The sequence below is a fragment of the Littorina saxatilis genome, linkage group LG14, assembly GCF_037325665.1.
Source record: "Littorina saxatilis isolate snail1 linkage group LG14, US_GU_Lsax_2.0, whole genome shotgun sequence".
Classification (NCBI taxonomy): Eukaryota; Metazoa; Mollusca; class Gastropoda; order Littorinimorpha; family Littorinidae; genus Littorina; species Littorina saxatilis.
The window spans coordinates 40066448-40092990 of NC_090258.1; the positions used below are offsets into that span (position 1 = coordinate 40066448).

Consider the following 26543-nt stretch of genomic DNA (forward strand, 5'->3'; position numbering starts at 1 on the left):
ACTCACAAAATGTGAGGAAACTGCCCAAACTGCAAACAGCTCACTCGCATTCAATTTTAACACTCACAAAATGTGGGGGAACTGCCCAAACTGCAAACAGCACACTCGCATTCAAATTTAACACTCGCAAAATGTGGGGAAACTGCCCAAACTGCAAACAGCACACTCGCATTCAATTTTAACACTCACAAAATGTGGGGAAACTGCCCAAACTGCAAACAGCTCACTCGCATTCAATTTTAACACTCACAAAATGTGGGGAAACTGCCCAAACTGCAAACAGCACACTCGCATTCAATTTTAACACTCACAAAATGTGGGGAAACTGCCCAAACTGCAAACAGCACACTCGCATTCAATTTTAACACTCACAAAATGTGGGGAAACTGCCCAAACTGCAAACAGCACACTCGCATTCAAATTTAACACTCACAAAATGTCCACAAAACTGCCAGCAATTCAGGGCAGTAGTAACCACCACTACCCCCCCCCCTTCCCCCCCTCCCTCCCTTCCCCCCCCCCCCCCCCCCCTTGTACTCCCATCACCCACTCCTTCTCACTCTTACCACGCCGTTCCTCCCACTAACCCGCCGTCTATCGATCTACGTTCCTACTGCTCGAAGCAATGCGGACTGCGGGAGAAACTAGACCCCGAGAAATGCTAGACCAGCGGGAAGACACAGGGCGAGGGAAACCTGACAGCAGTGCTTTCATGCAGGCAAGCTCTCTTTCATGCTCTGCCGCGGGACCCTGTGTATGATTCTGTCGCAGTGTTGATTTTTCTTCTCCGTATTCGCTGCTCGAACACTTCCAGGGAATGCCGAGTTGCAGCTAGAGTCTCTGTTGGGATGTTGCCCGTTTGATAACGCGATTTGTGGCGGAAGAAGAGTGTGTGGGAGAGAGGCAGGGAATATTGTCCACGAAGAAAAAGGTGAGATACGCTTGCTTCGTTCTCTTGGTACCCCCTAATAGGTCGACTTTTTGAAGTCCGATGTCTGTGTGTATAGAACTTTTAGTGGCTGGTAGGAGAACAGACAGAAGAGAGACAGAGAGAGAGAGAGACACAGACACAGACACAGAGACGGACACAGACTGACACGGACAGACCGACAAACAGATAAACAATAGTAACAAGGGGCGAACACAGGTTGGTTCGCTCGTGTTTTGCTTACTCCCAAAGGGACATTAACTTCACAATAATTCTGTCAGTTTATCGCTCTGAAAATCAGTGTCATTAGATATCAAATCTGCGGTACTTGCGCTTTCCCTGCCCTTTTGGTTCAACTGAGAGCTAAAGGGTAACACTGGTGTCAATCAGAAAAAGGACAGAGCTCGGTGAACAGATAGCACAGGAGAAGAGTGGGTATTTGCTGCAATGGCATTCTCTCTCGAGCTTCCAGTCCTCCCGTCAAGAGTTTCTCTAATACTGATGCCAATCGATCTTGTTAGCTGCTAGTATTTGCCGTCGCATGAGGAATGATGTGGCCGAGTGGTAACGCACTTGCGCTCGGAATCGAGAGGTTGCGTGTTCGACCCTGGGTCGGGCCGCTATTTTCTCCCCCCTTTCCTAACCTAGATGGTGGGTTCAAGTGCTAGTCTTTCGGATGAGACGAAAAACCGAGGTCCCTTCGTGTACACTATATTGGGGTGTGCACGTTAAAGATCCCACGATTGACAAAAGGGTCTTTCCTGGCAAAATTGTATAGGCATAGATAAAAATGTCCATCAAATACCCGTGTGACTTGGAATAAAGGCCGCGAAAGGTGAACATTCGCCTAACAGGCTTGAGGTTTGCTGGTCGATGTGAATGCGTGATATATTGTGTAAAAAATTCCATCTCACACGGCATAAAGCGCTTTGAACTTCGGATAAGGCGCTATATAAATAAAGAGAATAATAATAATAAAAAAAATAAAAAAAATAATGTCACGAACCATTGATGATCAGTTGCAAAACTTGCCCGATCTGTGTGTCCTCCCGTTTGGAGCCTGACTTGTGAGAGCGAAGCAGGCTAAGCCTGTGAGAATCGTGGACTTTTCCTGAATGTTGGTGCTTAGATTTGATGAAACTGTTTGTCAGTATGTCTAGTAGTCTCAACCAAATATGCAGAAGAGAGTGAGATTGTGTGTGTGTGTGTGTGTGTGTGTGTGTGTGTGTGTGTGTGTGTGTGAATGCTTTCGTGTGTGCGTGTGTGAGTGCTTGCGTACTTACTTGCGTAGTTGCGTGCGAACGTTCGTGCGTGCCTACGTGCGTGTCCCGGCGCCTCCATATGTGCGCGCGTTCATGTGTGCGTGCGTGCGTGCGTGCCAGAGTGCCCGCCTGTCTGCGTGAATGCTTTTGTGTGGGTGTTTGTAAACTGCAGAGGCAGCCAACTTACTTACTTACTTAGGCCCTTTGCCCCCAGGACACACACACACACACACACACGCACACACACACACACACGTACACACACACACACACACACACACACACACACACACACCCCAACAAATATATTGATCTCATCGTGAACCTTTTGCATTATGCATGGCAAAAGAAAGACAACAACTTTTCACATGTAATGAAATAAGCTGATTTTCATTGGCGTGAATAACAGAACGCCATCATGCTTTCAACAGTGCATTTCCCCGAGCATATCCAAGATAAGCCCCAATTCCCCTCCGCAAAAGGCGATTACAAGCAAAGCATTATTCCCTGATGAACTACTTACCAGAGACAGGCTTGGTTCAAACGAAGCGGAAGAAATTCAGCTGATCATGCATTACACAAATTCTGAGTGTGTATGTGTGTGTGTGTGTGTGTGTGCGTGTGTGTGTGCGGGTGTGTGTGCGTGTGTGTGTGTGTGCGTGTGTGTGTGTGTGTGTGTGTAAGCCTGTCAGTCTGTCAGTCTGTCTGTCTGTCTGTCCGTCTATCTATGTCTATGCCTATGTATCTCTCTCTGTGTCTTCTCCCTGTGATTCTCTGTCTATATATATAATCTTTAGAGTTGTGCAATTGATCAAGGGTTCTACTATTCCATTGTCTCTAGATTTTATTCAGTTACTATGTCGATCCTACAGAATCATCAGTATCGAGGCACACGTGTAAGTATGCCTTCATCTATAAAAATAAAAAAAATTAAAAAAATTAAAAATATTAATTAAACATAAAACTTTTTTTTTCTAAACGTACGTGTTTGATGTATCTTTTATTGGAGTCTTCTTTCCCATATTCTTCGGTATACTTTGAGCTGTATTGCCAATCATACATAATTATCTGTATTGAATGCGCAATCATTCAGTGTGGGTGTGTCTTCATGATCAACATCTTATTATATACACTCTTCAAAAAAAGTTAAGGATCACTTTTTTACAAGCACGCCACACAAAACAGACAAGACCAAATTCTTTCATTTGAAAAAAAATATAATTGAACAACCAAGGAGTAATGACAAACAAAGCAAAGATCGAACGCGGCAGCGACAATTTAGCTAGAGTGTGTCAAACGTGACAACCCTCGAAAATGGAATTCACAACAATGTGAATCAGTGTCAATAACGCGTGTGCCCTCCGTTGTGTGCCAGGCATTCAACACATCGTTGGTGCATGGAGTGGATCAGGTTGCATATATGAATGCTCTGGGAACTCCATTCCACTCCTGCTTGAGCCATTGCAGCAGTTGACCCAGATTGGCAGGAGGAGGGTGATGTTGCTGTACCCGACGACAAAGCTCGTCCCACATGTGCTCTATGGGGTTCAGGTCCGGGCTGTTGGCTGGCCACAGCATCCTGTTGACCCTGGCCTGCTGGATGAAGGTGTTTACAGCTGCAGAGCGATGGGGAGGTGCGTTGTCATCCTGAAGAATCGCACGAGGGCCGATCGCTTGGAGGGCTGGAACGACCAGGGGTTGCAGGATCTCATTCTGGTAGCGGACACCGGTCAAGTTGCCCACTACATGGTACAGAGGTGTCCTTAGACGTGTGCTGATCCCTCCCCCGACCATCACAGAACCTCCGCCAAAACGCTGTCGTTCCCGAACAGCGCCTTCTGCGAAGCGCTCTCCGCGACGCCTCCACACTCGGATGCGACCATCAGCAGGTTCCAAGCAAAAGCGGGACTCATCTGTAAACAACACCTGAGCCCACTGCTGACGTTGCCACCTCACATGTTGAGTGCACCAGGCTCGGCGAGCTGCTCGGTGATTAGCAGTCAGGGTTGTTCCTCGGACTGGACGCCTTGCACGCAAGCCAAAGTTGTGTAAGCGGTTTCGGATCGTCTGACCACTAACAACAGTGTTGGTGGTAGCTTGTAGGCGTTGCCTAATGTTGTTTGCCGTAGCCATTCTTTGTTTCATGGTGTTACACGACACTTGAGATTGCCACAAGTTCTCAAACGTCGTATAGTTGTGTTCTTTTATTCTACGTCGCCCGTCTTCGCAGCAACAGAAAACAACTCGTCAAATTGAGTTCGAGGATTTATTCAGCATTCAATACATACAACTGCACAACGTAGCAGAACTCAAATAGAAGCTTTTTTTAACATTCAAATCGCGCTGGCATATATAGTAAATACTCAATCTCGAGAATATTCCAGACCGAACACGATACAACTACATTATACGAACCGTGCATGGACTAAACTAGCGACATTCTCTTATGACGTACATCAAAAGCGCCGACGCAATTAATCCGAACGAACGCCACGAACTCACGACTAAAACAGCATGGTAAACAACTTGTTTTGACAGGACTAGAAAGTTCACCTGCATTCTCGTCCAAGCATAAATATTGTGTTTACAAAATATAATATCGGTACTTTCCCACAAAGTACAAATAAGTCAACTACATGCAACACACAAAACTGAACCAAAGCTCAGCAACGGTAGCGTTTCCTAACATTACCCCCAACACCAGAAGAAATTTACCTAATTTCTTTCAATCATTGAAACGCTACCTGTACACATATTATGTATACATAACAGATTGAAATCCAGGTATGTACATTAGTCTGTTGGAGAATGAACACAGTTTTACTCACATACTCGGCTGAGAAAATCTGCTCCAACATTGTCTGAACCCTTGATCGATTCCACTCGCATATCAAAGTTCTGCAAGTACATCACCCACCTCATGATACGATTATTCACAAACTTCGCAGAGTTCAGGTAGGTGAGGGGTTTGTGATCAGTCTGAAGCACTGAAGCCCTTGGAGGTAGAGTTCAAATTTCTTGATTCCCCACATGATGGCTAAACACTCTTTCTCCATGGTCGAGTAGTTCTTCTCGGCTCCTGACAGCTTCTTGCTGGCATAGCTGACCGGAAACGGTTTACCTCCATGCTCTTGCATCAGCATGGCGCCGATCCCTTCGTCCGATGCGTCTGTACGCAAGATGAACTCTTTGGCAGTATCAGGAAGGCGTAGCACCGGGTCTCGTGACATCAGGTCGCGCACGGTCTGGTATGCCTTCTCCTGAGCTGATCCCCAGAGTATTCGGTTGGGGCATCCTTTTCGGGTCATGTCCGACAAAGGCACCGTTATGGCGGCGAAGTTTGGAATGAACTCTCTGTAGTACCCAGCCAATCCAAGGAAGGATCGCACCTGCTTCTTGGTTTCAGGACGTGGCGCATTGAGGATCTTGGTGACGTTTTCCAACAAAAGCCCCTTTTGACCTTCCTTCAGTGAATGACCTATGAAGTCAACGTTGTCGGTCCCCAAAATGCACTTGCTGGGTCTCACGGTCAGATTAGCTTTTGTCAGGCGGGAAAACAATTCCCTCAAAGTCTCCAGATGCTCCTCAAAGGTCTCCGTGTGGACTAGCAGATCATCCCAGTAGTACACAACATTCTTCATTCCTTTGAGCATTTTTCGCATTCCCCTCTTCAGGGTAGCACCACTGTTCACCATGCCAAAAGGCATCCGCAGGCACTCATACGTTCCGTCTGGAGTTGCAAAGGCGGTCTTTGGTATGTCCTCTTCGCGCACAGGAATCTGCCAATATCCCTTGCTGAGATCGATCTTTGAGAAGATCTTACTGCCAGTCAACCGTCGGAACAGATCAGCCGCCGTCGGCATTGGTTCAGGGTCAAACACGGTGATCTTATTCACTTTCCTGAAGTCAATGCATACCCTGTTTGTACCGTCTTTCTTCTTAACAACAACAACGGGAGATGAGTAAGGGAATGATGACTCACGGATGACCCCCATCTTCAACATGTTGTCGATGTCCTTCTTCAAGGATTCCCGAGCCTGAAACGGGATAGGGTATGGTTTCGAGCGAACAGGAACGTCAGATGTGAGGTGGACTTCATGTTCGACCAAGGAGGTAGAGCCTGGAACATCAGAGAACCTATGGGTGAAGTCGCCCATAAAATCATGCAGCTCCTTCTGCTGATCTTCTGTCAGGTCAGGTCCTAGCTTGACGTCATCCACTCCCTCTTTCTTGTGGAGGTCTCCCAACTCCAGTAGTTCCTCGCCGTCGAACTCGTCTAGTTCGGCTGGTTCTTCCACACTTGCTGCGACCTGTACTGCTTCCGGAGGTCTCTCCACATACAGTTTCAGGAGGTTAGCGTGGTAGATCTTGGACTTCTTGCCGACATTCACCTTGTAGTCGTTGATCCCTACCACGGCCTCAACCTCGTATGGGCCTTTCCACTGCATCAGTAGTTTGTTGTGATCAGTGGGAAGCAGTATCAGCACTTTGTTACCTGGTGTAAACTTCCTGTTTACGGCTTTGCGGTCGTAGTAGTGCTTTCCGCTATCCTGAGACTTTCTCAAGTTTTCTCTCGCAATCTCGAGAGTCTCCTCCAGTTTCTCTCGCAACTCGAACACGTACTGGTAACTGTTCTTCACTTCAGGTGTGTCCACATCTTTCGTCCACAATTCCTTTAGTATCTGCATCGGGCCTCTCACGGTCCGCCCGTACATCAGCTCGAACGGGGAGAATCCAGTGGACTCTTGTGGCACCTCCCTGTATGCAAACAGCAAGGCATTGATGTAGCGATGCCACTGCCTTGGCTGCTCACTGCATAGTTTCTTCAGCGTGGACTTCAGCGTCGCATTGAATTTTTCTACCTGCCCATTGCACATCGGGTGATAAGGTGTCGTAGTCAAGTGACGAATGCTCAGCAGCCTGTTGACCTCTTCCATGCATTTAGAGACAAACTGTGTCCCCAGGTCTGTGAGGATCTCTTCAGGAACCCCAATTCTGCTGAAAATGTCCACAAGTGCCTCGGCAACAGTCTCGGTGTCAATTTTCTTCAGAGGCACGGCTTCTGGGTACCTGGTTGCATAGTCTACCAGGGTCAGTACCCAACGATGACCCGCTTCACTTGGCGGTTTGATCTCGCCGATGAGGTCAATGGCCACCCTCTTGAAAGGTCGGTCGATCAAAGGCATCTTCTGCAACGGTACTTTCGGGACCCTTCCTCGAGGTATGGTTTTCTGGCAAATATCGCACGATCGGCAGAATCGAGTCACATCTGCATGCAGTCCTGGCCAGTAAAACGCAGCCTGGATTCTGTCCGATGTCTTCTTGACCCCCAGGTGACCTCCCATAATAGAGTCGTGGGCCACCTCCATCACCTGGCGCCTAAGTGGTTGAGGCACCAGAACTTGACGTAATGGCTTCCCACCGTTGACTCTCGCGTGCTGGAACACTCTGTACAGAATCTTGGCCTTCACTTCAAATTGCACAGTGCCTTCGCCCTTAGTCATCTCCTTGACAGGACGACTCCTGTACTTTGTTAAGGTCGAATCAGCTTCCTGTAGCTGAATCAGCTGATCCCTGTCCACGACAGCAGTTGCAGAACTGTTGGTGACCCTGAGTGGCATAGTTGTTTTGTCCTTCTTCGCCTGGGCTCTGGTCGTCACAGCGCTTACAACCTGCGGCTGGTCGCGGCGATGCACAGTTGCTCTGTCATCTCGTAACAGTTCGCTGATATCTTCATTCGCGAATGGCAGTGGGTCTTCCTCCTCAGCAGCAGGCTGAGCTGAGCCCATTCTCCATTCGAAATCAGGGTCATCAGGACGTCTCGCACCCCCAATGTTCCCAATTAGTAGATCGTACAAGGGCTTCTTCAGGCAGACGGCCTCAACTTCTCCAGTGAAGTATGGAGTATCGATCTGGATTTTTACCACTGGTGCCTTCACGCATTTGCTGTCAGCCATGAGCGTCCACTTGAAGTCACCAGTGAACTTCTCTGTTGGCACCAGATCCTCTTTGACAATGACTCCATTGCAGCCCGAATCTCTGAGAACAGTCACTTCCTGCTTCTCAACAAATCCCTTCGACACGGGCATGTTCGACACTGACACAGCTGCGCTGGCGACGACAGAGATTGACTTGCCATTGGCGAGTAGAAGCTGGCCATCAGAAATACATTCTTCCACGTCCGATGGTGTAGCCACTTGCTCGGCAGCCCTTGGAAGTATGACGCTGCTCGCACATACTTGTTGGTTCGAGCCACTCGTTTGCCTCTTGTTGTCGTAATATCTCCGTCGATGTTCTTGCGCTTTGTCGTAGACATGTCCGTTATTTTTCTTTTGGGGACAGTTGGCGACTCGGTGGCCCTTGGCATTGCAATGGAAACACGTTATGTTCTGCCCTTCATTGGATGATGGTGCGGACTCAGTTTGTCCCTTGGCAGGTTGGTTTCCCTGGTTCCCGCTCTTCTGGAAAGGTTTCGATGACTTTGACGTCCCCAGGGTCCTTCCATGAGCAATGAGATAACGCTCAGCAGCATCAGTAATGTCCTTCAAACCCCGCAGTTTTTGCTCTTCCAAGCGGGTCGCCAGGTCCTTCGGGCAGGCATTAAGGAACTGCTCCTTCACGATCAAGTCCCGCAGACTCTCGTATGACTGCTCTTCACCTGATAACTCCACCCACTTCTGCAGGTATGACGACAGGCGCTCCACAAACTGGCTCGGTGTCTCTCCAGACAATGGCTGGCATTCGCGGAAGCGTTGACGGTAGCCCCTTTCAGTGAAGTTGTAGCAACGCAACAGAGCTTCCTTCAGTACAGCATAGTCTCTGGCGTCATCATTTGAAAGTCTAGTGTAGACCTCAAGTGCTGCCCCAGTCAAATGTGCGCTGAGTTGAATCGCCCAGTCGTCGCGCTGCCATCTAGCACTCTCGGCGAACCTCTCGAATCTTGCAAGGTAGCAGTCGATCTGGTCCTTCCCGTCAGCGAATGCTGGAAGTTTCGGTGCCCTGTGTAGCATTTGCTGCTGGTTATCTCTTTGGCGTGGTGCCGCTTGCTCATTTTGAACACGCACCATTTCTGTCTGAAGCTCAAAGCGCTTCGTCTCCATTTCTATCTGGAGCTCTACGCGTTTCAGCTCCATTTGCCTTTCTTCACGCTGTGCTTCTCTTTCTTCACGCTCACGCTGCGCTTGTCTTTCTTCACGCTCACGCTGCGCTTGTCTTTCTTTTTCTTCTCGCTCACGCTGCGCTTGTCTTTCTTCACGCTCACGCTGCGCTTGTCTTTCTTCACGCTGCGCTTGTCTTTCTTCACGCTGCGCTTGCAGTCGTGTCTGGGACTCGACGAACTCCGTCAGCTGCTTGCCTTTCAGTCCCAGTTCAACTCCTTTTGCCCAGAACTCAGCCATTCTGGTCTTTTCCGGTGCGTTCGTCTGTATTATTTCACAGCCACGAACGTAGACGAATGTAGTCTTCTAAAAGAACACAGTCTCTACTGCACCTCCGATGCTTCTCTCGTCGCTGTTCACCTTCGTAGACGCAGGCTGCCACCCTCCTCGTCTAACGTGACGGCGCACTCTGCTCACGATACGTGCACGACGTACCTCAGTCGTATTTCGTAGTATTAATGCACTAGCTCCGCGACGAAGTCCGTCTCGTCCAAACGGCAGCTAACCTCTGTAATCCCGATACACTCCGGCGTCGCTCACCGTACCGAGCTGCGGCGATTACCAAACTCTTCACCAGTCACACCGAATCCACGGTTCCGTAGTCTCAATACTGATCCCTCAGGATACACCCGATTGATGGCTACCTCCTGTGACTGTCTTGACTGTCTTTGTTGCTGGAAAACCCTTGGCGTTAAACGTAGATCCTTGGCTTGGCCCCCAATTGTTACACGACACTTGAGATTGCCACAAGTTCTCAAACGTCGTATAGTTGTGTTCTTTTATTCTACGTCGCCCGTCTTCGCAGCAGCAGAAAACAACTCGTCAAATTGAGTTCGAGGATTTATTTAGCATTCCATACATACAACTGCACATCGTAGCAGAACTCAAATAGAAGCTTTTTTAACATTCAAATCGCGCTGGCATATATAGTAAATACTCAATCTCGAGAATATTCCAGACCGAACACGATACAACTACATTATACGAGCCGTGCATGGACTAAACTAGCGACATTCTCTCTGACGTACATCAAAAGCGCCGACACACTTAATCCGAACGAACGCCACGAACTCACGACTAAAACAGCATGGTAAACAACTTGTTTTGACAGGACTAGAAAGTTCACCTGCATTCTCGTCCAAGCATAAATATTGTGTTTACAAAATATAATATCGGTACTTTACCACACTTGCTGCGACCTGTACTGCTTCCGGAGGTCTCTCCACATACAGTTTCAGGAGGTTAGCGTGGTAGATCTTGGACTTCTTGCCGACATTCACCTTGTAGTCGTTGATCCCTACCACGGCCTCAACCTCGTATGGGCCTTTCCACTGCATCAGTAGTTTGTTGTGATCAGTGGGAAGCAGTATCAGCACTTTGTTACCTGGTGTAAACTTCCTGTTTACGGCTTTGCGGTCGTAGTAGTGCTTTCCGCTATCCTGAGACTTTCTCAAGTTTTCTCTCGCAATCTCGAGAGTCTCCTCCAGTTTCTCTCGCAACTCGAACACGTACTGGTAACTGTTCTTCACTTCAGGTGTGTCCACATCTTTCGTCCACAATTCCTTTAGTATCTGCATCGGGCCTCTCACGGTCCGCCCGTACATCAGCTCGAACGGGGAGAATCCAGTGGACTCTTGTGGCACCTCCCTGTATGCAAATAGCAAGGTGTTGATGTAGCGATGCCACTGCCTTGGCTGCTCACTGCATAGTTTCTTCAGCGTGGACTTCAGCGTCGCATTGAATTTTTCGACCAGCCCATTGCACATCGGGTGATAAGGTGTCGTAGTCAAGTGACGGATGCTCAGCAGCCTGTTGACCTCTTCCATGCATTCAGAGACAAACTGTGTCCCCAGGTCTGTGAGGATCTCCTCAGGAACCCCAATTCTGCTGAAAATGTCCACAAGTGCCTCGGCAACAGTCTCTGTGTCAATTTTCTTCAGAGGCACGGCTTCTGGGTACCTGGTTGCATAGTCTACCAGGGTCAGTACCCAACGATGACCCGCTTCACTTGGCGGTTTGATCTCGCCGATGAGGTCAATGGCCACCCTCTTGAAAGGTCGGTCGATCAAAGGCATCTTCTGCAACGGTACTTTCGGGACCCTTCCTCGAGGTATGGTTTTCTGGCAAATATCGCACGATCGGCAGAATCGAGTCACATCTGCATGCAGTCCTGGCCAGTAAAACGCAGCCTGGATTCTGTCCGATGTCTTCTTGACCCCCAGGTGACCTCCCATAATAGAGTCGTGGGCCACCTCCATCACCTGGCGCCTAAGTGGTTGAGGCACCAGAACTTGACGTAATGGCTTCCCACCGTTGACTCTCGCGTGCTGGAACACTCTGTACAGAATCTTGGCCTTCACTTCAAATTGCACAGTGCCTTCGCCCTTAGTCATCTCCTTGACAGGACGACTCCTGTACTTTGTTAAGGTCGAATCAGCTTCCTGTAGCTGAATCAGCCGATCCCTGTCCACGACAGCAGTTGCAGAACTGTTGGTGACCCTGAGTGGCGTAGTTGTTTTGTCCTTCTTCGCCTGGGCTCTGGTCGTCACAGCGCTTACAACCTGCGGCTGGTCGCGGCGATGCACAGTTGCTCTGTCATCTCGTAACAGTTCGCTGATATCTTCATTCGCGAATGGCAGTGGGTCTTCCTCCTCAACAGCAGGCTGAGCTGCGCCCATTCTCCATTCGACATCAGGGTCATCAGGACGTCTCGCACCCCCAATGTTCCCAATTAATAGATCGTACAAGGGCTTCTTCAGGCAGACGGCCTCAACTTCTCCTGTGAAGTATGGAGTATCGATCTGGTCTTTCCCTTCAGTGAATGCTGGAAGTTTCGATGCCCTGTGTAGCATTTGCTGCTGGTTATCTCTTTGGCGTGGTGCCTCGTGCTGATTTTGAACACGCACCATTTCTGTCTGAAGCTCTAAGCGCTTCATCTCCATTTCTATCTGGAGCTCTAAGCGTTTCAGCTCCATTTGCCTTTCTTCACGCTGTGCTTCTCTTTCTCTTTCTTCACGCTGCGCTTGTCTTTCTTCACGCTCACGCTGCGCTTGTCTTTCTTTTTCTTCTCGCTCACGCTGCGCTTGTCTTTCTTCACGCTCACGCTGCGCTTGTCTTTCTTCACGCTGCGCTTGTCTTTCTTCACGCTGCGCTTGCAGTCGTGTCTGGGACTCGACGAACTCCGTCAGCTGCTTGCCTTTCAGTCCCAGTTCAACTCCTTTTGCCCAGAACTCAGCCATTCTGGTCTTTTCCGGTGCGTTCGTCTGTATTATTTCACAGCCACGAACGTAGACGAATGTAGTCTTCTAAAAGAACACAGTCTCTACTGCACCTCCGATGCTTCTCTCGTCGCTGTTCACCTTCGTAGACGCAGGCTGCCACCCTCCTCGTCTAACGTGACGGCGCACTCTGCTCACGATACGTACACGACGTACCTCAGTCGTATTTCGTAGTATTAATGCACTAGCTCCGCGACGAAGTCCGTCTCGTCCAAACGGCAGCTAACCTCTGTAATCCCGATACACTCCGGCGTCGCTCACCGTACCGAGCTGCGGCGATTACCAAACTCTTCACCAGTCACACCGAATCCACGGTTCCGTAGTCTCAATACTGATCCCTCAGGATACACCCGATTGATGGCTACCTCCTGTGACTGTCTTGACGCTGGTCCTTGTTGCTGGAAAACCCTTGGCGTTAAACGTAGATCCTTGGCTTGGCCCCCAATTGTTACACGACACTTGAGATTGCCACAAGTTCTCAAACGTCGTATAGTTGTGTTCTTTTATTCTACGTCGCCCGTCTTCGCAGCAGCAGAAAACAACTCGTCAAATTGAGTTCGAGGATTTATTTAGCATTCCATACATACAACTGCACATCGTAGCAGAACTCAAATAGAAGCTTTTTTAACATTCAAATCGCGCTGGCATATATAGTAAATACTCAATCTCGAGAATATTCCAGACCGAACACGATACAACTACATTATACGAGCCGTGCATGGACTAAACTAGCGACATTCTCTCTGACGTACATCAAAAGCGCCGACACACTTAATCCGAACGAACGCCACGAACTCACGACTAAAACAGCATGGTAAACAACTTGTTTTGACAGGACTAGAAAGTTCACCTGCATTCTCGTCCAAGCATAAATATTGTGTTTACAAAATATAATATCGGTACTTTCCCACAAAGTACAAATAAGTCAACTACATGCAACACACAAAACTGAACCAAAGCTCAGCAACGGCAGCGTTTCCTAACATACATCAAAAGCGCCGACGCACTTAATCCGAACGAACGCCACGAACTCACGACTAAAACAGCATGGTAAACAACTTGTTTTGACAGGACTAGAAAGTTCACCTGCATTCTCGTCCAAGCATAAATATTGTGTTTACAAAATATAATATCGGTACTTTCCCACAAAGTACAAATAAGTCAACTACATGCAACACACAAAACTGAACCAAAGCTCAGCAACGGTAGCGTTTCCTAACACATGGCCTGCCTCTGAATGAAGCGATCCTCTCTTTGTGTGGTGACTCTGGGCCGACCAGAACGTTGTCGCTCCTGCACTCTTCCAGTTGCGTGGAATCTCTGTTTTAGTCTGATGATGACAGAGGGAGCCACTGCAAGCCTCTGGGCCAGTTGCCTGGCAGCAACACCGTCTTGTAGCCATCCTATTGCCCTTCCTCTATCCAAATCGCTCAGTTTTCTTCGTGGGGGCATGTTGCTACTGTGCATAATTGTGTCAGCGTGTCAACCTTTAAACACAAGCTGGTGAGCAATGTTCATTGCCAGGACCCTGTTGTAGCACGTGCATTACAACCTTTTGCCCTGGCATGCGTTCCGCAAATTTCATGGGGCTATAAAAAACACCCTTTTCCTTCCAAAATGCAGAAGCTTTTGAGAAGTCCCACAAAGGGAAATAACTCTGCCTGCCAAACAAAATTCTAGGTCAAGACTCATTGTTCATTTGTTAATTCAAACACATTAATCTTTTAATTATTATGTCGATGTTTAATTTTTTGGCAATTTTTTATAATTAGATCCGTTTTTTCAACCGATCCTTAACTTTTTTTGAAGAGTGTATATATATACGCGTTTCGTGGTTCTGTTATGTGGAACCCACACGTATGATTTACTGTTACAACATTCACATCGAAACAGAACGCTGAACCTTAATTCTATCGTCACTCGCATAATTTACATACTTACGGGGCAATAAGTGAAACACCTCAGGAGTTCATCAAAGACTGAGAATTCGAGTAGGTTTTTAGGGTGAGGGTGTGACAGTGCGGGTGATTCGGTGTCGATGTGTGTTTTAAGGAATTAATTTTGCTAACTCCTACATCGTATTCATCACGGGTTCGTATCCATGACTGCCAAAATGGCGGGGTGAAAACGGTCATACACGTAAACGCCCACTCGTGCTAAACAAACACACAACACAAGTGTACGTGGAAGTTTCAGCCCATGAACGCAGAAAAAGAAGAAGAAGTTCTCTGGACAAGGATAAAGGGTTCTTCACCCAAAGACATGTTCAAGTGGAATGTTGCCCGTAGCGCGTGTAGAGCTAGGTCTAAGACGGGTCTATGATGTCTATACAGTAAGGAAGGCATCATGAACATTGTACAAGTGTAGTGGAAGTTTTAGCCCATGAACGTAGAAAAAGAAGAAGTTCTCAGGGCAAGAATAAATGTTTCTTGCCATTACCCATTGACATGGACGTGCTCAAGTGGAAGGTTGCCCGTAGCGCGTGTAAAGGTCTTAGCATGGGAATTGTCCGCCGAAAGGCAAATTTCCACCGAATTTGTTTTTTGTTCCACCGAAAAAATATATGGGGGAGGCAAAAATGGTTCTGAAAACTGAATTTAATGGCAAACTTGGAGCTCAGATGACACCAAATTGCACAATTTGGGTTCTTTGGAGATCATTTTTACCGGGGGGGGGGGGCGTGCCCCCGGACCCCCCCAGTAAGGCTAGGCGCTTTGCGCCGTCGACTTTGAGCTTACTTACAAATTGTCAGCCTTTTTTTTAACTTTTTTCAATTCCCATGCCTGGGTTTAAGACGGGTCTATGATGGAGTATGTGAGAGTCTACACAGTAAGGAAGGCATTAAGGGCAAAATACATCTGCGCAGTCGCCACAACACTACATGCTGCGATAGGGATTATGACGAGTACTTGGCTTGTTTTCTTTCCACGCAACGTGTAGCGGGCTGGAAAAAGAAAAGACTCACCTCAATAATCTGCAGACCAGTGCGTCGTCTGTCCTGCTGGCGTTAGGGGCTCCGCTCACCTATGTAACTTCAGCAGGACCGACGACGTACTGCAGCTTATCCCAGCCCGCTTCACGTTGCATGAAAGGAAAACAGGCCAAGTACTCGTCATAATCCCTATCGCGGCATCAATAATAGGCCGTGCGTCGTCTGTGCCGGTGAAACTGCGCAGGTATATTCTGCCCATTACATAGGTGAGCGCCGGGCCTCATGAACATGGTACAAGCGTCTCTCCCGTCTTGATCTGAAGCTGTCAAAGTATTGACGTGTGTCTGAACCCTGGAAAATACTGGCACGAGGGCAATTAGGAGTGAAAGAAAAAAAGTACTAGTGTTTCAAGAGACCAAGCAAACACGCTCGCCATCACGTTGTATTTGTGTTGTGTCGATTTTTTTCCCACATCCTTATTGTTTTGTCGATGCAATTTCGAGTGTAGACTACAGGCCATGTTACTGGCTAGATGCTATATTAGGCGTGGCATGACTCTTTCGGTTCGAGATATAAATTAGTACAATCGAACCTGTCTAAAGAGACCACCCAAGGGACTGAGCAAAAGGGGTCTCCTTATACAGGTGATTTTTGTTAGTCGTAAAAACCGTTATGGGATCCTTATGGGGTGGTCTTAATGGGCAGGTGGTCTTTATGGAGGGATGGTCTCTCGAGGGCAGGTTCGGCTGTAGTAGTTGGAGTTTTGTCTTTAATATTGGGGTGTTATATTTCTTGGTCGTATTTTTTTTTCCCCCTGAAATGTTTTATTTCTATTTTTTTTTATTGAAACACCGACAGAGTGCATTGTTTGCAGATATAAAATATTCTGCCAATATTGAATTGAGCTATACATACATACACACACACAAAAACATGATCCAGGAAAAAAGTCCTTCCCTTTTAACACACACAACCTCTCCCCCTTCTATTCCCGAACCCCCAACACCCCGTTCCTCTGTCTGTCTGTCTGTCTGTCTGTCTCTCTCTCTCTCTTTCTCTCTCTCTCTCTCTCTCTCTCTCTCTCTCTCTCTCTCTCTCTCTCTCTCTCTCTCTCCTTTTTACATTTAGTCAAGTTTTGACTAAATGTTTTAACATAGAGTGGGGAATCGAGACGAGGGTCGTGGTGTATGTGTGTGTGTGTGTGTGTGTGTGTGTGTGTGTGTGTGTGTGTGTGTGTGTGTGTGTGTAGAGCGATTCAGACTAAACTACTGGACCGATCTTTATGAAATATTTCATGAGAGTTCCTGGGTATGATATCCCCAGACGTTTTTTTCATTTTTTTGATAAATGTCTTTGATGACGTCATACCCTGCATTTTGTAAAAGTTGAGGCGGCACTGTCACACCCTCAAATTTCAATCAAATTGATTGAAATTTTGGCCAAGCAATCTTCGACGAAGGCCGGACTTTGGTATTGCATTTCAGCTTGGAGGCTTAAAAATTAATTAATGACTTTGGTCATTAAAAATCTGAAAATTGTAATTAAATTTTTCTTATATAAAACGATCCAAAACTACGTTTATCGTATTCTTCATAATTTTCTGATTCCAAAAACATATAAATATGTTATATTCGGATTAAAAACAAGCTCTGAAAATTAAAAATATAAAAATTATGATTAAAATTAAATTTCCGAAATCGATTTAAAAACAATTTCATCTTATTCCTTGTCCGTTCCTGATTCCAAAAACATATAGATATGATATGTTTGGATTAAAAACACGTTCAGAGAGTTAAAAAGAATAGAGATATAGAAAAGCGTGCTATCCTCCTCAGCGCAACCGCTACCCCGCTTTTCTGGATTGTTAATTTCACTGCCTTTGCCACGAGCGATGGACAGACGATGCTACGAGTGTACGGTCTTGCGGAAAAAATGCAATGCGTTCAGTTTCATTCTGTGAGTTCGACTGAGCTTGACTAAATGTTGTATTTTCGCCTTACGCGGCTTGTTTTCTCTCCACCACCCTCTCTCTCTCTCTCTCTCTCTCTCTCTCTCTCTCTCTCTCTCTCTCTCTCTCTCTCTCTCTCTCTCTCTCTCTCTCCTTTTTCTCTCTCCACCCCCCCCCCTCTCTCTCTCTCTCTCTCTGTCTACCCCCCCCCCCCCCCCCGTCTTTCTCCCCACCCTCCCCCGCCAAACGTGCCTCAAGTTGTCAATCTTGGTCAATCTTGTTTGCTTGCCTGCCCCCTGCGGCATTACGCAATGGGATTACGGACAACCGCAGGCACTGGCTCTAGCCCTGGCTCTGATCTAAACCCGTCGGCCACTTCAAGTCTTGAGTATGATGCCGAGCTATTTTCGTCCCCCAATTTAAACCTTGTCATCGGCAGAGGCTTGAGTAGAAAGCAAGCATTTCAGAGCGCAGGAAATTGTTTTTGTGCTGTTTTGAACTGGGGAGGAGCTTAGGATTTAACTTTTGAAGTGAATTATTCTGGGGTGGGTTTGTTTTTTTAGGACTGCTAGGTCTGCGTTTTCCTGAAGACTTGCCATGTGGTGGTTGTGGTGGTGGTCGAGGTGGTGGTTCTGATTATTTCTGGCATGTACATCCATTATAAATGCTAGAAGTGATGGTTTATCCAGTGAACTAAAACCACAGACTCACGGGCAAACAAACGCATACAGACAGACACGAACACACACACGCTGACTCACTGTCGATACAGATAGATGCACACGCGAACACACGCACGTACGCACGCACACGCACACACACACACACACACACACACACACACACACACACATGCATTCACACACAAACAGACACACAGACACACACACACACACACACACACACACACCACATGTCACCACAGCTAGGATAATCAATATTAATCTCATGCTTTCCCTTTGTCGCTAACAACCCGTATTCTTCACGACGGCATCCAGCACGATTTACGCAATTTGCTCCTGTTTTCTTCATCAGTTTTCCCGACGCGTGAACGTCCAGTTCCTTGAAATAATGTGAAATTGAACACGCAATGTTCCTGTGATTTGTTTTTAAATTCAACGAGTTTTCACACCGTGTAATTCTCTCTTCCACTCTTTCATGTCTGGCTGTTAAAACGTGGTTTTTTTTTAAGTCTGATAGCTTAAACGTCCGCTCAGTTCAAATCAAATGTAATGGAATTGAACACGCGATCTTCAGAACTGCTTTTCAGCAGAACTTCGTGTTTCCAAACAGCTTGACTCTTTCGTTCCATCCTTTCACAATCAATATCTACATTGTATTTAACACGATACAATCCCCTTTTTTTCGTCATGTTTTTCTATTCGTCGAATTCTTGAACGTCCGCTTCTTTCTAACGAAATGAAATTGTGCACGCTATCTTAATAATAATAATAATAATAACTGGATATTTTTTAAGTGCCTAACCCTATGGCTCTAGGCCCTTTACAGAATGCCGTGTGAGATGGAATTTTTTTACTTTTTTCGTTTGGCAACACTGTGTCTGTTTTCAAACCGTCTAAACCCTTTTTTCCGTCCTTTGGTGATAAATGTCTGCATATTAACACGACATAATACCTATTGTTTGGCATCAGGGTTCTTTTTTATGCCTAAAATGTTGTCATTCTAGTCAAATGAAACTGTGCGCGCTATGTTCCTTATTTGTGTGCTGCAAGATCGTTTTTTTCTTCTCAATCCCTTGGCATGTTTACACGGAATATTCATCCTCAGATTTCTGATCTTTGAATATCCACTTTGTTTTCAAGCAAGCGAAACTGTACACGCGATCTTCCTGCTTTTCAGCAAATGTTGGTGTGTTTCAAAACCAGGTAAACATATCAGGGCTCTATTCTTTGTCAAACGATGTCTGAATGTTCATACAAAACGATCCCTGGCATTTTTTTTTTTTTTTTTGGTCTTTCTAATGCGTCAACTTCTACTTAGTCAAATCTCGAACATACGATCTTCCTAACTATCTAGCAATCTTTATCTTTTCACTATCTATAATTATTGTCGAAATTATCACCACTTTTCTTCGTCAGTTTTCGCGCACGGTATTTTGAACATCTACTTCTTCAAAATGAATCTCAGACTCTATCCTCCAGCATATATCCGCGTGTTCGAACCAAACCCTGCAACCCTTTCCTTCTTACCACCATTCCTTTCACCCCTCTCACTACTGCATCAACCCCCACCCCCTCCCCCTACCTCAATTACTGCCCTCTCCCTTTCCCGGTTGGAAGCCTCCTCGGCGAACTATTGATGTCTCGCAGAGTTGAGTCCTTCAAATCTTGCAGCACCGTCTTTCCGCTCCGTCGATATCTCATCGATATTTTCCTCTCCTTTGCCTCCATGGCTGAGACTTGGTAGGTGGACACTCATGCAAAGAGAGAGAGAGAGAGGGGGGAGTGAGAGGGAGAGAGAGAGACGAACAGATAGAGAGACAGAGAGGCAGAGAGAGAGAGAGAGAGAGAGGGAGAGTGAGAGAGAGAGGGGGGGGGGGGGCGGCAGAGAGAAAGGGAGAGAGAGGGAGCAGTGAGAGAGAGAGAGAGGCAGAGAGAGAGGGAGTAAGAGAGAGAGAGAGGGGGGGAGGGGGAATGAGCGGCAGAGAGAAAGAGAGAGAGAGACAGAGACAGACAGACAGACAGACAGACAGACAGACAGGAAGAGACCATGAGAGAGGAAGCGGAGAGAAAAAGAAGGAGAGAGAGGGGGAGAGAGACAGAGACAAGAAAGAGAATGAGGGAAGAATAGAGAGAGAGAGAGACAATGACAATGAAAATGACAATTCTTTATTTTACGAGGGTAACAGAAACATAGGAATATTTTTTTGCATCTGGCCCTCGCCCTAAAGAGGGACTAAATCTACTATAATAACTACTACTACATGAATTCATAATTAGTGAAATAATATAAGTTTATGTACATAAGCGCATTATATAGAAACGTTGTAGTTCATAAATGTTTATGACTAGAGAGAGAGAAAGAGAGAGAAAGAGTAAGGAAAGTCAGAGAGAGAGAGAGAGAGAAGAGAGGGAGGAGGAAAAGAGAGAGAGCACATCTATCGCTGTTGGAAGCAGTCTCTTTGTAAAGACTGTTCATTGCTGACATTTCCTCGTGGTCGATGTTCTAGTGTTGTTAGTGTGGTCCTTGCCATCAAGACTTTCGCGGAGATATTTGACTTGAGGTGTGTGCCTGAGTTTTCTTTTTATTAACATTATCCCATTAACTATGTTGTGTCCCCCTCCAGCAATGAATGGCTATTCTATTTGCTCGGCGTTCTATTCTTGATGTATTTAAGTAGTGATGTCATAATTACTTGTCATTGTTTGTTTCATGTTAGTGATTTTGAATAACATTTGTTCAAATCAACTGGTGATCACAAAGATTCCTTTCTTATGGATTTCTTCACGCAAACAGTGTGACTAGGTGAATATATGGCGTGTCGCTTGTAAAAAAAAAACCACGTACATAACCCAATGGTGCTTATTTTTTCTATACGATGCAGATATTTTCATCACGAATTTTATGTGTGTGTGTTGTCCATACGACCGCAGAGTTTAGGGTGTGACTGAGATAGAGAGAAAAAAACAACGAAGATTGATGCTGCCCGCCAAAAAATGATAAGAAGTGAAACAGTCACACAAAAAAGGGTTGAAATAACCTGCATGTAAACGACGTATAAAAAGAAGAAGAAGAAGAAGAAGATGTAGATGTTTTCAAATACTTGGATCTTGTTTGAGCTTGTGTTTAAGTTTCTAAAATCCCTATTCTAGTCCTTGTTACCCTTGATACACACACCTTCCTTATGTTCCTTATCACACAAATTTCCACCGGAAAAGAATTGTCTATTTTTTTTTGCGTGTTCATATTGATGTCATGACTATTGAAATGGAAGACAAGTTTGATTTTGTTTTGTTTTTCGTGCAGCTTACAATTACAAGTATTGGCGAAGTGTATCTAAAATTCCTCTTTTAGTATCATTATTCCCATTTCAGGTTTTGCTGTAAGATTAGAAGTTTTTGTTTTTTTCAACTTTGACATTTTCCTGAGAGCAAGATGTCTGTTCTGTCATCTGCTTGACGATATGATACGCCTGATGGGGACGCTTCGTGAAGTTTGTTAAAAGTGTGTGATATATCACCACTTCTCGTGTATATATCGCTTCCTCCTTCTTCTTTGTTAAAAGAAAATATTATGATTTTGCAATCATATTCTGTTTACGTGTGACTAAAACATTTCTTCTCATTTTTTTCCAGCAGCTCTGCAACCGAGGATACGTTCTGTCAATTGTCGTCTGGAGAAAGAAAAACACCTGGTGCAATATCAACAAAATGAACGCCAGTTCCTCTCCATTTGTTGTGAGTTTTACTCAGGTAATGTGCTGCTGATCCATTGATAACAACACATCGTTTCCGAGGTCTAGTCTACAAGACGACCCCCACCATGTCGACGGAATACGAACCAGACGACAAGCCCGCCCAGGAAAGACGGGACAGCTATGACTTCCAGTTCACCGCCAAGAAACTCAACTCAGGTGGCCACGAGCCTACCCCAACCCGCAAGTTCCACCACCCGTTCAACCGGGATTTCATTGACAGTCTCTTCACCGTCGTCAACAAGGAGTTGCTTTTTTGCAAGCTCTTCTACTTCTTCTTCTTCGGGGCGTTCGGCTCGCTCTTCCCTCTCCTCGCCATCTACTTCAAGCAGCTGGGCATGAACGCTTCCCAGGGTGGGATTCTCATCGGGTTCCGGCCCTTCATCGAGTTCCTCAGCGTGCCGTTCTGGACAGGGCTGGCTGACCGATGGCGGAGAGGCAAGGAGATGCTCCTCTTTTCTCTGCTGTGCTGGGTCGTCTTCACCTTGGCCATCGCCTTCGTCAAGCCCCCGGCTCACAAGTGTCTCGTCTACAACGGTACTCACACTGTCTTGGAGATTCCATACTCCACGCGCAGGCGCCGTGACGTCACTTCCGTCCACGTGATGGATGAGGGTGAGGGGCTTCTGGGTGTTGGCGGCGGTGGTGGAGGTTCTGGTATTCTGCCGCCTGAAGGGGTCCTGATGACGGTGGACGGGTCAGATCACCTCTTTCTCCCTCCGCCAGATAGTGCTCAGGTGAGTTCGTGTTTATATTTATATAATGTCTTCTTCTTGGTTGGTAACTAATGGTTGGATGCTTGCTTGATTGTCTGGGTAACTGTTGTATGGTTTATGACAATTAGCTCATATGTTGTCTTCAAGTCTCTGAGGCTCTGAGGAGCCGACATCGAACAATACTGTGACGCGAAGACTGAAACACTTGTCTTAAACTTGGTAGTTGTAACCGCGACTTTCTTCGGGGGCATCATGAGTTCCCAGCGCGCTGCTAACTATTTTGTCGCCAAATCAACTCTTGTTGTAGGATAAACATTGCAACAATAGACGAGGTTCGGTCATGATTCTGTCGGGGTTTTATGGGTTATGAAAGAGTGAATACTCTTGCGTTTATTGAGGCAAACTTTCCCACGTGACATTATAGGCCAGTCTTTAGCGAGCGTGTGTCTGACACACGTGGACAAGGAGTACGTGTGGGAATTTTTTCCCAATAAAAGCAAGCTAGAGTATTCACTCTTTCACATAGTTTATTCCGGACTTCGTCTGTTGGGAGAAATGCTTACCTGTTCTGCCCTGTTGTGTTAATTTGCTATTGTTGTTCAGTTTCTTCTGCTCTTCTGCAATGTTCATCCTAAGCCACAATTGTCAATTTGGAATGTGCAAATTTCTCATTAGACCAGCGTTGTTGAACGTTATTATCGTTTTCGTTGTTGTCAAGCTGGTCCGAAAGTATGATCCATTCTGAAGGACATTAACCGCTCAGGAGTTTCAACAAGACAGTAATTCAGAAAAGCTTGATTGCTAAAAGATTGTTGTTTATTTGCAATCATCTACTTTGAACATTTTTTGAGCCCACAAACTAAATGAACACGCCTATTGCCAATCAAGATAGCTATACAGCACCCGTTAACAACAGATGTTTGACTATATTTCAATGTACACCAGGCCGGAAAGCACTCGGAACTTTCGCGTTTAGTCTGTGAAAGCCTGATATTATTTGGGTGAAGTCGACTTCGCGAAGTCTACTTCATGAAGCTTGCTTCCCGAAGCTTTTGCACAGTATTTTCGGTAATTTTCGCAAAGTTTTCGCGAAGTCAACTTCGGACTCCACTAAGCAAGGCCTTTACCCAAAACTACTAAGGCCGGTGGGAAATGATAAATGTATAAAATAAAAAAAATGCTTTTGTTCACCTAAAAGTCTTTTGAACCGAAGATGTGTAAATGTACTGTATCTGCCAATAAATACAGTATAAAGAAAATCACTTCTTTTTTTGCTGTTATGCACGTGTTATTGTCTTAAAGGAGAAAACATTACAAAGCCTGGGGCCTCATACACAAAATAAAAATAAACTAGGTCAGTGCTAACAGCAGCTCGAAGACGACACAGAGAACTGTCGATATCTGGTGTGAGATTGATTTGTCACACTCTGCAAACACGCCGCTCCTTCTGCCTTCTCTGGACGTCAGAATAGATTCTCCGGGCTCTTCAGAGTTGCGGCCAAGAAAAGTATTGAACTATCCTTCTGAAGCGTCCTGTTTATGTTGCATATTGGAACTGGCAAACAGCGTTCGTGTTTTAACTACGATATTAGGGATACAACACATCTTTTCAGAAATAAAATTCCAGGACATAAACCTGTGTACAAACTTCTTAAAGAAGCTGTGTAATGTAAGTACAGCAGTGACTTTTGCTGAACTGCACAGCAAATATTTGCATCTTTGAGACAACCTCACTTTAAAGAAGTATAACTACAGCCAAGAAAGGGGGACCTTCTAAGCAAATTAATGGACGGTGTTAAAGATAACAGAAACTCTACTTTATTGGGAACCGAGGTTTGATATTAACTCGCCTTGTTTTCCTTATTCATTATATTGCAATAGCTAATCGCCGCAGTTACGTTGTCATGATTACTACCCACGCAACCCGCGGTTTGATTATTCCGAAGCCGAACTGATGATGTTGTGATAATCAACCGCCGACATGTCTGGCCGTGGTAGTCGTCTGCTGTTTTGTGTGATCGATACTCTAGCCATCTTTAATATAGCGCCACGGAAATCAATCAATCAATCAATCAATATGAGGCTTATATCGCGCGTATTCGTGGGTACAGTTCTAAGCGCAGGGATTTTGTAAAAAAAATGTTATGCAATTTATATCACGCACATATTCAAGGCGCAGGGATTTATTTATGCCGTGTGAGATGGAATTTTTTTTACAAAATACATCACGCATTCACATCGGCCAGCAGATCGCAGCCATTTCGGCGCATATCCTACTTTTCACGGCCTATTATTCCAAGTCACACGGGTATTTTGGTGGACATTTTTATCTATGCCTATACAATTTTGCCAGGAAAGACCCTTTTGTCAATCGTGGGATCTTTAACGTGCACACCCCAATGTAGTGTACACGAAGGGACCTCGGTTTTTCGTCTCATCCGAAAGACTAGCACTTGAACCCAGAAGGTAGATAATACTTTCCTTGGCTCGCAAAACACCAGATGACGATCCCTTCATATTGCTAAAAATGATCTCCATTAGAGCAGCAAGACCACTTCAGCATTTCACGTTGCTGACCTGCACAGCTCAGTTCACTACAATGTTTGAGTGAACATCACTCTACTCAATTAAAGACCGTCTTAAAAGCGGCATTACCGCTAAAGCAGTTAATGTGGTTGTACATCACAGCATCAATTATTGCAGTAATTGAAAGAACACAACTTTTCTTTAATAGTACCATGGAAGCTCACCCAGAGAGTGAAATAATCAAAACTCTGGAAAAATGAATTCCAACACCAGCCATTTTTAGCTGAATATCATTATCAGCACTAACTTAATTCATTGTTATTATTTTGATACTAGGTCACTGGATGTTTCGCGCAAAATTTAAACTGGTTTGCAAAGTCCAGAACCAAATGGCCACTGCTTTTATAACACCTAAACCAGATGTAAGAGCAAAATAATGCTGACATATCTTGTGAGCAAATTCCTGTGATGTTACAACAGTCAAAATGTAATAGCATAGCTATGCAAAACTGCAGTAGACCTTGCATGTAGAGTCTGCACATCGGCTAACGCAGTCAAAAACGACACATTTAATATTCCAAACCTTATATCGCATACTCGAGTTAGGCAAACTACCGCAAACTGTACAGCCAAGTTACTGCCGTCAAGATGGCATTTGGTTAATAGTCCCGACAAGCTCTCTGGGCAAATTACCGCAACTAAAATGGCCAAGACTTCAAGAAGTAAATGACGGCAGTTAGCGCAGCGACTGAGCAAGGCCGCAACCATTGGCGGTGTGGCTCTAGCTGCGGTGTTGTGTGATCGATGGCGGATTCTCTGTAATCAAGGCGTCAGGGAAATTGATTTTTCTCCCTGCTGCTTGACCCCGGATACTGTGCTGTCAATCTGTCAATGTCAGGCTGCACGAGATATAGGCTTGTAACACTCGTGTTTTGTTTGTGCCTTGAGAATTGGTGTTTTGTTTGTCCCGAGTGCGTGTGTTTCTGTTAAAGTGTGCCTTGAGAATTAGTGTTTTGTTTGTGTTGTGTGTGTTTGTGTTGCAGTGTGCCTGGAGACTTCGTGTTTTGTCTGCCATGTGTGTGTTTCTGTTATATATATAGTGAGCCTTGAGAATTCCATTTTGATTCAGTTGGTCGCTGGCATGTTTTAAACGTCAATGCATATGAAGTACTGAGCACTGGGGGAAGAGGGGGAGCATTCTGATAATCCTCGCTCCACGGCTATCGCCAGTTGTCTCTCTGACCGGACGCGAAAGTCCTACGCGAATCTATCAAAACAAGCATACAGAATTATCTCCCATATGTTGTTCACGAGCAGTGTTCGCGAGACGAAAAGGATTGCAGATTGGCCGAATTCGACAG

The 26543-nt window shown here is 45.8% G+C and overlaps 1 protein-coding gene across 1 annotated transcript in view; it reads left to right on the forward strand.

The window, feature by feature from the left end:
• Positions 1-676: 676 nt before the first annotated feature.
• Positions 677-26543, forward strand: part of LOC138947757 (major facilitator superfamily domain-containing protein 6-like) — a gene marked incomplete in the record, with an annotated part of 72434 nt that continues 46567 nt past the window's right edge. Inside the window, 2 exon segments of the mRNA XM_070319316.1 lie at positions 677-931; positions 21822-22677. Coding sequence (XP_070175417.1) covers positions 22009-22677 — 669 coding nt within the window.